The sequence below is a fragment of the Babylonia areolata genome, chromosome 26 (assembly GCF_041734735.1).
Source record: "Babylonia areolata isolate BAREFJ2019XMU chromosome 26, ASM4173473v1, whole genome shotgun sequence".
NCBI lineage: Eukaryota > Metazoa > Mollusca > Gastropoda > Neogastropoda > Buccinidae > Babylonia > Babylonia areolata.
In genome coordinates, this window is record NC_134901.1 from 29,024,857 (window position 1) to 29,037,356 (window position 12,500).

Consider the following 12,500-nt stretch of genomic DNA (forward strand, 5'->3'; position numbering starts at 1 on the left):
CGAGTGTCCTGCTCCACTGACTAATGGTGCTGGTTTTCCAAAAGGAGAAAACTTTCTATAACTCACAAATTAGAAATATGCACGTCATGTTTTCTAGTGCAACACGTGCATTCCATACACTTCCTTAGCTACATGGAGCACGCAGAAGAGCTACAAGGAGAGGGGTCAACCAAAAGTGGCAGCGTTCACACACACGCACGCACAACCCTCCTTGTCCGTAACACAGTCAGTCAGTATACCTCAGATTACACTGTTCCTCGAAACAACATATGTGTCAGTCAGTCAGTATACCTCAGATTACACTGTACCTCGAAACAACATATGTGTCAGTCAGTATACCCAGATTACACTGTACCTCCAAACAACATATGTGTCAGTCAGTATACCTCAGATTACACTGTACCTCCAAACAACATGTGTCAGTCAGTATACCTCAGATTACCCTGTACCTCCAAACAACATGTGTCAGTCAGTCAGTATACCTCAGATTACACTGTACCTCCAATCAACATATGTGTCAGTCAGTATACCTCAGATTACCCTGTACCTCCAATCAACATATGTGTCAGTCAGTATACCTCAGATTACACTGTACCTCCAAACAACATGTGTCAGTCAGTATACCTCAGATTACCCTGTACCTCCAAACAACATATGTGTCAGTCAGTATACCTCAGATTACACTGTACCTCCAAACAACATATGTGTCAGTCAGTATACCTCAGATTACCCTGTACCTCCAATCAACATATGTGTCAGTCAGTATACCTCAGATTACACTGTACCTCCAAACAACATGTGTCAGTCAGTATACCTCAGATTACCCTGTACCTCCAAACAACATATGTGTCAGTCAGTATTCCTCAGATTACCCTGTACCTCCAAACAACATGTGTCAGTCAGTATACCTCAGATTACACTGTACCTCCAAACAACATGTGTCAGTCAGTCAGTATACCTCAGATTACACTGTACCTCCAATCAACATATGTGTCAGTCAGTATACCTCAGATTACCCTGTACCTCCAATCAACATGTGTCAGTCAGTATACCTCAGATTACCCTGTACCTCCAAACAACATATGTGTCAGTCAGTATTCCTCAGATTACCCTGTACCTCCAATCAACATATGTGTCAGTCAGTATACCTCAGATTACACTGTACCTCCAATCAACATATTGTCAGTCAGTATACCTCAGATTACACTGTACCTCCAATCAACATATGTGTCAGTCAGTATACCTCAGATTACCCTGTACCTCCAAACAACATGTGTCAGTCAGTATTCCTCAGATTACACTGTACCTCCAATCATATGTGTCAGTCAGTATTCCTCAGATTACCCTGTACCTCCAATCAACATATGTGTCAGTCAGTATACCTCAGATTACCCTGTACCTCCAAACAACATATGTGTCAGTCAGTATTCCTCAGATTACCCTGTACCTCCAATCAACATATGTGTCAGTCAGTATACCTCAGATTACCCTGTACCTCCAAACAACATATGTGTCAGTCAGTATTCCTCAGATTACCCTGTACCTCCAAACAACATGTGTCAGTCAGTATACCTCAGATTACACTGTACCTCCAAACAACATGTGTCAGTCAGTCAGTATACCTCAGATTACACTGTACCTCCAAACAACATATGTGTCAGTCAGTATTCCTCAGATTACCCTGTACCTCCAAACAACATGTGTCAGTCAGTATACCTCAGATTACACTGTACCTCCAAACAACATGTGTCAGTCAGTCAGTATACCTCAGATTACACTGTACCTCCAATCAACATATGTGTCAGTCAGTATACCTCAGATTACCCTGTACCTCCAAACAACATATGTGTCAGTCAGTATTCCTCAGATTACCCTGTACCTCCAATCAACATATGTGTCAGTCAGTATACCTCAGATTACACTGTACCTCCAAACAACATATGTGTCAGTCAGTATACCTCAGATTACCCTGTACCTCCAATCAACATATGTGTCAGTCAGTATACCTCAGATTACCCTGTACCTCCAAACAACATATGTGTCAGTCAGTATACCTCAGATTACCCTGTACCTCCAAACAACATGTGTCAGTCAGTATACCTCAGATTACACTGTACCTCCAATCAACATATGTGTCAGTCAGTATACCTCAGATTACCCTGTACCTCCAAACAACATGTGTCAGTCAGTCAGTATTCCTCAGATTACACTGTACCTCCAATCAAGCTCAAAGAGATGCTACTGAAATGTTTGACACATAAACAGTCAGTATACATCAGATCACACTGTACCTCCAAACAACATGTGTGTCAAACAGTCAGAGTACCACATCTTTGTGGATGAATACCGACGCAACCCTGGCTTCATCTGGATCATGAAACCCATCGCCAAGTCACAAGGCAAAGGAATCTTTCTCTTCAAACGCCTCAAAGACATCACCGACTGGAAAAAGGTCAGTGCTCTATTTCCTTCCTTCTGCATCATTTGTGTGAAAATTGAGGCTGTGTGCCTGTGGCAGCATTTTCTTCCTTGCTGGCTCTGTTTGTGTTTCTCTCTGTCTCATTCTCTCTCTCTCTCTCTCTCTCTCTCTCTCTCTCTCTCTCTCTTCACTAAAAAAAAACTGTTATGCCTGTTCTTAAACTTGGTCTCTCTGAACTTGCTTGGTTAGTATCCATAATAGTATAATAGTATTTAGAAAATTACTCAAGATAGATTGTTGGATGGGCACAATAGCCAAGTGTTTAAAGCGTTAGACTTTCAATCTGAGGGTCCCTGGTTCGAATCTCGGTAATGGCACCTAGTGGGTAAAAGGGTGGAGATTTTTCCTATCTCCCAGGTCAACATATGTGCAGACCTGCTAGTGCCTGAACCCCTTTTGTGTGTATACACAATCAGAAGATCAAATACACACATTAAAGATCCCGTAATCCATGTCAGCATTTGGTGGGTTATGGAAACAAGAACATGCCCAGCATGCACACCCCTGAAAATGGAGTATGGCTGCCTACATGGTGGGGTAAACACGGTCATACATGTAAAAGCCCACTCATGAACATACGAGTGTACGTGGGAGTGAGTTGCAGCCCACGAATAAAGAAGAAGAAGAAGAGATTGTTGAAAATCAAATTATTCAACCAAACACTAAGGAAAAACTGTCTTTTGCTTCTCAGCGAGCACTTCATCTCTCTCTCTCTCTCTCTCTCTCTCTCTCTCCCTCACACACACACACACACACACACACACACACACACACACACACACACACACACTCACTCACTCACTCACTCACTCACTCACTCACACACACACACACACACACACACACACACACACACACACACACACACACACACACACACATGTCTAATAACACTCCTACTGAATAGACATTAAACTGAAGATTTCACACACACACACACACACACACACACACACACACACACACACACACACACACACATACACACACCCTCTCTCTCTCTCTCACTGGCTCACATTCTCACCAGTAAAACACACCTTACTTTTCCCACAGGGAACAGAGTATCAACCAATTGCTGATCAAGCCAAGGATGGCCCAGAGACCTACGTTGTACAGCGATACATAGAAAACCCATACCTCATCGGCGGACGCAAGTTTGATCTGAGAATCTACGTTCTTGTCACATCAGTGAGTAGGATTTAAACAGTCCAGATTGTTTTTCTTTGCATTATTATATTATGGTTTACCTCTTAATATATTTCAAATCCATTCTGAAGCATTGTGCATATTGAAATGCGCTTTTCTTTCATCTTAATTACTTCTGCTGAACGAATGCCAGTGCATTATTCATTGATGCATTCAGTTTGTTTCATCCCTGGCATGATTCATTCAGTTTTTTTCAGCCCTGGTTTTATTTTTCCAGCCTTGATATGATGCATTCAGTTTGTTTCAGCCCTGAAGTGATGCATTCAGTTTGTTTCAGCCCTGAAACAATCAGTTTGTTTCAGCCTGGAAGGGATGCATTCAGTTTGTTTCAGCCCTGATATGATGCATTCAGTTTGTTTCAGCCCTGAAACAATTAATTAGTTTGTTTCAGCCTGGAAGTGATGCATTCAGTTTGTTTCAGCCCTGATATGATGCATTCAGTTTGTTTCAGCCCTGAAACAATTAATTAGTTTGTTTCAGCCTGGAAGGGATGCATTCAGTTTGTTTCAGCCCTGATATGATGCATTCAGTTTGTTTCAGCCCTGAAACAATTAATTCAGTTTGTTTCAGCCCGGAAGGGATGCATTCAGTTTGTTTCAGCCCTGATATGATGCATTCAGTTTGTTTCAGCCCTGAAACAATTAATTAGTTTGTTTCAGCCTGGAAGTGATGCATTCAGTTTATTTCAGCCCAGAAGTGATGCATTCAGTTTATTTCAGCCCAGAAGTGATGCATTCAGTTTATTTCAGCCCAGAAGTGATGCATTCAGTTTGTTTCAGCCCAGAAGTGATGCATTCAGTTTATTTCAGCCTGGAAGTGATGCATTCAGTTTATTTCAGCCTGGAAGTGATGCACTCAGTTTGTTTCGGCCCTGTGTGGTCGGCCGGGATGTCAGCAACATGACTTGATTTCCAGTTTGTTAGTTAGGTGTTCAGTTTGTGCTGAAATAGCCGCAGAACGTTCCGCATACGAGATGAGCATGGTATTGTCTGTTGGTCATTCACAGTTTGGTTCTCGTTGTGTTGTTTCTTGTACTTGGAATGAGTGATGTGAGAAACGTCAAGCAGTATGTACCCTGTGTTTTTGATTGTGAAGAGTCGTGGGTCCATTTAAGATTGGTAGTTTATGTGTACCTGTGTTTTGCAGTACACTCCGCGAGTATTTTATTGGTGCCTGTGTTTTGCAGTACACACCATGTGTATTTTAAGTGTGCCTGTGTTTTGCAGTACACACCATGTGTATTTTAACCTGTGTTTTGCAGTGCACACCATGTGTATTTTAAGTGTGCCTGTGTTTTGCAGTACACACCATCAGCGTTTCATGTGTACCTGCATTTTGCAGTACACTCAATGGGTATTCTATATGTGCTTGTGTTTTGCAGTACACGTGATGGGTGTTACATGTGTGCCTGTGTTTTGTAGTACACTCCATCAGTATTTTGTTCTGTGCCCTCCATGGGTATTGTTTGTGTTACCTGTGTTTTGTAGTACATTCCAATAGTAGTTTGTATATACCAGTGTTTTACAGTACACTGCAACTGTGTGTTGAAGTATGAGTATTCTATGTTTTATTTACCTATGAGTATTTTATGTGTACTTGTGTGTTGCAGTATACTCTATGGGTATTTTATGTGTACCTGTGTTTTGCATTGTACTCTGTGGATGTTTTATATGTATGCATACAGCATGACAGACAGGTCTACAAAAACACAAAGGGAAGCAACCACAGTTTAGTCTTTTGATAAAGTTGTTTTCCCTTGGAGAGTTGGTTGTCAAGAGAATGCTACGAAGTGGATCCTAATCAATATTAATTGTGTCCTAGCTTACTATTTTATTTTTTGTCTATATAAAATCTTATGGATAAGGTTATTAGAAGTCATTGTTTTTGTAGGTTGGAAATTATTTTAGAAAAAGAAAACGAGGTCCCATTACCTCATGTCCTGTTTTCTTGAGTTAGAGAGTATCCTTTTTAACGGGCTGAGAAGAGGTTCATGTCAATCTGAGGAAAACAAGCCGTTTGGGATAACGGGTTTTTTAATTCAAGGGGCCCATTCTTCGTTCTGAGATTGCCACATCTGTGATCTCCCCTTACTCTTGCCTCCCTCCGACTTTGCCCAATTGTCCTTGTAAAATCTACATCCAAAAATTGTCCCTGGTCCAGCCTGAAACTTCCGAAATCCTGCTACCCCGTCTCATTGAATCTGCGGCATCTTTGAGTTATAGCTGGGATGGGATGATGCTTGTATTGGTCCAAAATCTATCTTTGTTGTTTTAGTGCTTAATGTTGATTTGAACCAATACTGTGTCCTGGTTAAGAAAGCCAGAATGTTGATTTGTGGAATAAGATTGTGAGGGAAACAGTTAAATGCAGATATGAAACTAAACAGAATTGTTCTCTCTGAGTAAGAAAGAGCCTTCCTCGGCCCCTTTCTGTAGTGTAGTCTGCCTGTTTTTTTTCCCCGTTCTTTATCTTTCTTGCTCTCCCAGTGTCCCTCTCGCTCTTCTCTCTCTTCACTCTTTATTTCATCGTTTTGTCCGTCCGTTGTTTGTTCGTTCACCATTGTCTCCTTGTTTTTTCCTGTTACTAAATTGGGGAGTTAGTTCATCCGTCTGTCTGTCTGTCTACATGTACCTGTGTTTTGCAGTATACTCCATGGGTATTTTATGAGTACCTGTGTGTTGCAGTATACTCCGTTGCGAGTGTGGTTATATCGCAGTGGCTTTGCACGTTTCTCCAACACTCGCTTTTCCCTGGAATCCATTGATGACAGCTGTATCCTTTAGTGACTCGCTCAGCATGGAGATGACACTTGTAATGTATATTAAATCTGTATCTCTCTCCCCTTTCTGATGCTGAACTTTCCTTTGCCAAAACAGACATGTTTTTTTGTTCTATTTGGCATTTGCTTGGTGTGTAGCTGGCTGAAAAGAACACAGGATGGAGCTGAGGGCTATTAAGAACTGGTGCTTTAGATCTGCAAGAGAGTTTTCTTTTTGATAGATTTGAGAAACATTTCTTGTTCATTTTCATATTGTGATGTTAATGATGATGGTAGTGATGGTGGTGATGATGGTGATGATGATGATGATAATAATGATAACGATTTGTATTTGTATTTCTTTTTATCACAACAGATTTCTCTGTGCTGCTCTCCCCAGGGAGAGCGTGTCGCTACACTACAGCGCCACCCATTTTTTTGTATTTTTTCCTGTGTGCAGTTTTATTTTTGTTTTTCCTATCGAAGTGGATTTTTCTACAGAATTTTGCCAGGAACAACCCTTTTGTTGCCGTGGGTTCTTTTACATACGCTATGTGCATGCTGCACACGGGACCTCGGTTTATCGTCTCATCCGAATGACTAGCATCCAGACCACCACTCAAGGTCTAGTGGAGGGGGAGAAAATATCGGCGGCTGAGCCGTGATTCGAACCAGCACGCTCAGATTTTCTCGCTTCCTTGGCGGACGCGTTACCTCGAGGCCATCACTCCACTTTCATCATAACTGATATTGATAATCATAGTAATAGTAATAATAGTAGTAATGATGATTGTAATGATGATAATAATGATGATATTGATGGTGATAATGATACTAATATTAATAATAAAAATGAAAATAGTAACAATAATAATGATGATACATAAAATAACAATTACATAAGAAAAAAAAAGTCAATGGACAACATATCACAAACATAAAATGACAAGAAGTTTTCATTCCTTGTATGGGTTTGACATTTATTATGCAGTGCCTTGATTTGTATTCTGTCTTCATCTTCTTCCGCGTGACGCCCAACATCAAAATGCTGATGAAACTGTCGTTTTGTAAGAGGTTGCTCTGGGGTGCTGTTTGACTGAGGCAGTCTGCTGGTGTGTTCACATCTCCAGCTAGATCCAGTCCAACTGCTATAGCAATCCCTGGGAATACTACCGCCCGGCACAGCCCTAGCCTTCTACGACACTTGTTACCAGTGGGGAATGAAGGAAGCGGTGAGGATGGATGGGTGGGGTGGGTGCAAGTAGGCAGGATGGGGGCAACTGAAAAAACAGAAGGGTTAGGGGTGTGGGGGGGGGGGGGTTGAAAGTTACTTTGTTTAGTCACAGCTAGGAGGCCAGTCTGGACTGGAAGCAGTCCGGTGACTCGGCTGTGACAACCTCCTGGGGCAGTGTGTTCCATTCCAGGACAGTGCAGGGGAAAGAAAGACATCTGTCTGTACTGCGTCCTGCAGGCATGGATGTCGTAGCTGCAGGTACTCAGTGTTCTTTCTTCTGGAGCCCAGCCTTTTGTCTGATGGTCCTAGAAGGCAGACTGAGTTTCAGTTTCAGTTTGTCAAGGAGGTGTCACTGCTTTCAAACCAATCCATATACACAACACCACACCTGCTTGGCAGATGCCTGAGCAGTAACATGACCCAATGCACTTTGTCAGGCCTGGAGTGTGTGCATATATATCTGTATGTACCCATCACAGTGGATTTCTTCCACAGACCTTTGCCAGAGGACAACCCTTTTGTTGATGTGGGTTCTTCTTCAGTGTGCCAAGTGCGTGTTGCACACAGGACCTTGTTCTGTCATCTCATCCAAATGACCAGATGCTCAGTTTGATTTTCCAGCCAAATGTAGGAGAAACAGCAAGAGCAGAAATCAAACCGAGATCCGATCCTCAAGGACACTGTATTGGCAGACGTGTGTCTTAACCATTCTGCCACCTTCCACCGGAGTTTATGGAAATGAGTGTCAGTAACTAGGCAAGCTTTTTTTCCCCATCTGACTGTTTAGGGAGTACCAGTTGAGAGAGCTGAGGATGGAGTGACACAGGACGTCTATTGATGTCTGTTGGGGACCCATCTTGCTGCTTGGTGCTGAACCTTTTCAATGGCCTGGGTGTCACTGTCTGTATAGGGGTCCCACACAGAGGCTCCAGGACACAATGAACAAGGGCTTTGTACACAGTTTCTGTTGTCTTCTTGTTAAAGAAGGGCTTTGTACACAGTTTCTGTTGTCTTCTTGTTAAAGAAGGAAGGGCTTTGTACACAGTTTCTGTTGTCTTCTTGTTAAAGAAGGAAGGGCTTTGTACACAGTTTCTGTTGTCTTCTTGTTAAAGAAGGAAGGGCTTTGTACACAGTTTCTGTTGTCTTCTTGTTAAAGAAGGAAGGGCTTTGTACACAGTTTCTGTTGTCTTCTTGTTAAAGAAGGAAGGGCTTTGTACACAGTTTCTGTTGTCTTCTTGTTGCAATACAATACACAATACACAAACTTTATTGTCTATACTTGGTACAGAGATTTTCTTTTTGGCAGCAGCACATGTCCAACATAAGAAGAAAACAACAAACAAATAAAATGAATAGAAAATAAAAAGATAAATGGCACCAAATGGAAATAGCTATATACAAATATACAGATTACTGAAATTTATGTGGCTCTCCATTTCAGTCAGCCAAGCCACATTGCACATCTTCCCACACCACACACACACACACACACACACACACACACACACACACACACCATGCGCACACACGCACACATACACTCTCTCTCTTCCTCTCTCTCTCTCTGTCTCTCTCTTCACAAAGTATGCAACTACAAAGATCATAGTTCATTTAAAAATCAAATATCACCAAAGTAAGACAAGAATAAAACCAAAAAGCAGCACTTCCATAGTTCACAAAAAATAAGAGGCACCACAGGAGAACAACTTTCATTCATTCATACTCATCAGAAGCCCTAACACAACTTCTTCACCCCACCCCCAACCCCAGCCCCCATATCCCACACTCCCCCTCCTTTGGAAAAATACCTACAGGCCTAAGCATAATCGCCCCCCTCCCCCACCCTCCACCCCACAAAAAAACAACACAAAACAACAAAAAACAAAAAAGAGTTACAAGCACCACCTGAGTTCACTCATAAATGTAACATTAACAACCTGTCATAATTGCACCACAAATCAAAGTTTTAAACATATCACAAGTACATAAATAAATAAGTAGGTAATACACACACACACACTTTGTACACAGTTTCCATTGTCTTCTTCTTTCCTATCTTCAGGTTGCATTGGAGAAAGCCTACTCTCTTTGTGGCTTTACTGGTTGCAGAGTTGATATGGCATCCTGAGAGTTGGTCATCTTGGATGCTTACAGTAAGGTATTCATACAGTGTTGACATTTTCCAATGCGTGGCCTTGAAGTTGGTAATTTGAGAAAATCTTTTTTCTCTTGCAGCTGACACTCAAAGTGGTGCACTTTTGCAGGTGGAACTGCACCTATTATAAATTGAAATATTAGTAAGATTCATGATTTTTTTTTAAGGTGAAGAAGGGTGTTTGTGTATGTGTGTCATTTTGTGTTTGATTGTGTGTTTGAGTGTGTGTGTGTGTGTGTGTGTGTGTGTGTGTGTGTGTGTGTGTGTGTGTGTGTGTGTGCAAGTGCCTGTATGCAGGACACTGTCTGATGACAGTGTGTGTTAAACATGATATCTATTGAGTAATTAGGTGTTGAAGTCTTGAGGGGAAAATACTTTTGTCGCTCTCTCTGTCCCATGTGATGGACCAATAAAGTGATATTCTATTGTATCACATCATACAGTATTGTATTGCATTGCATTGCATGACATCATCATTTTGTATTGTAATACATTTATCATATTATGATTGTTGTAATTTCACATAACAAGAAACGTACCTTGACCACAGCGCCAGATGTGCACCTTACCAATGTAGCAGTGCAGAAAACGGCGCCAGATTATGATCCTGAGAAAGGCTGCAAGTGGTCTTTACAGCAGCTTCGTCAGTACCTCACCGCCAAACATGGTATTCACAATGTAAGACAGTCAGTACCTCACTGCCAAACATGGTATTCACAATGTAAGACAGTCAGTACCTCACTGCCAAACATGGTATTCACAATGTAAGACAGTCAGTACCTCACCACCAAACATGGTATTCACAATAGTCAGTACCTCACCGCCAAACATGGTATTCACAATAGTCAGTACCTCACCGCCAAACATGGTATTCACAATGTAAGACAGACAGTACCTCACCACCAAACATGGTATTCACAATAGTCAGTACCTCACCGCCAAACATGGTATTCACAATAGTCAGTACCTCACCGCCAAACATGGTATTCACAATAGTCAGTACCTCACCGCCAAACATGGTATTCACAATAGTCAGTACCTCACTGCCAAACATGGTATTCACAATAGTCAGTACCTCACTGCCAAACATGGTATTCACAATGTAAGACAGTCAGTACCTCACTGCCAAACATGGTATTCACAATAGTCAGTACCTCACCGCCAAACATGGTATTCACAATAGTCAGTACCTCACTGCCAAACATGGTATTCACAATGTAAGGCAGTACCTCACCGCCAAACATGGTATTCACAATAGTCAGTACCTCACTGCCAAACATGGTATTCACAATAGTCAGTACCTCACTGCCAAACATGGTATTCACAATGTAAGGCAGTACCTCACCGCCAAACATGGTATTCACAATAGTCAGTACCTCACCACCAAACATGGTATTCACAATGGTCAGTACCTCACTGCCAAACATGGTATTCACAATGGTCAGTACCTCACTGCCAAACATGGTATTCACAATGTAAGACAGACAGTACCTCACTGCCAAACATGGTATTCACAATAGTCAGTACCTCACTGCCAAACATGGTATTCACAATAGTCAGTACCTCACCGCCAAACATGGTATTCACAATGTAAGACAGTCAGTACCTCACCACCAAACATGGTATTCACAATGGTAAGACATACAGTACCTCACTGCCAAACATGGTATTCACAATGGTCAGTACCTCACTGCCAAACATGGTATTCACAATGTAAGGCAGTCAGTACCTCACTACCAAACATGGTATTCACAATGGTCAGTACCTCACTGCCAAACATGGTATTCACAATGGTCAGTACCTCACTACCAAACATGGTATTCACAATAGTCAGTAGCTCACCACCAAACATGGTATTCACAATGTAAGGCAGTACCTCACCGCCAAACATGGTATTCACAATGTAAGACAGTCAGTACCTCACTGCCAAACATGGTATTCACAATAGTCAGTACCTCACCGCCAAACATGGTATTCACAATGGTCAGTACCTCACTGCCAAACATGGTATTCACAATGGTCAGTACCTCACCGCCAAACATGGTATTCACAATGGTCAGTACCTCACTGCCAAACATGGTATTCACAATGGTCAGTACCTCACCGCCAAACATGGTATTCACAATAGTCAGTACCTCACTGCCAAACATGGTATTCACAATGGTCAGTACCTCACTGCCAAACATGGTATTCACAATGTAAGACAGTCAGTACCTCACTGCCAAACATGGTATTCACAATGGTCAGTACCTCACTACCAAACATGGTATTCACAATGTAAGACAGTCAGTACCTCACCGCCAAACATGGTATTCACAATGTAAGACAGTCAGTACCTCACTACCAAACATGGCACTATCACAATACAACATTGGTATTCATAGTGTAAAACATAGTATTTGTAGTGTAAGACAGTACCTCATTGCATTTTCAGTCTCAGTTTCACAGGGACACTCACTGCATTTGGTCAAATCCATATTCGCTACACCACATCTGCTGGGCAGATGCCTGATCAGTAGCATAACCCAATAGTGTGCTTGTTCTTGTGTGTGTGTGTGTGTGTGTGTGTGAAATAAAGGACAGGGTGTATGAGAGAATATCACAGCTTGCAAATGTGCACTGGGTGGAGATATTTAACATGACATCCTTTGAACGCTTAGACAACAAA

At 41.8% G+C, this 12,500-nt stretch overlaps 1 protein-coding gene across 1 annotated transcript in view; it reads left to right on the forward strand.

Moving 5' to 3' along the window:
* Positions 1-12,500, forward strand: part of LOC143300229 (putative tubulin polyglutamylase TTLL9) — a 30,301-nt gene that overhangs the window by 8,979 nt on the left and 8,822 nt on the right. The window contains exons 7-10 of the mRNA XM_076613806.1: positions 2,318-2,452; positions 3,533-3,667; positions 6,370-6,457; positions 10,389-10,510. Of these exons, the coding sequence (XP_076469921.1) occupies positions 2,318-2,452; positions 3,533-3,667; positions 6,370-6,457; positions 10,389-10,510 (480 nt within the window). The remainder of the gene's footprint in view (positions 1-2,317; positions 2,453-3,532; positions 3,668-6,369; positions 6,458-10,388; positions 10,511-12,500) is intronic.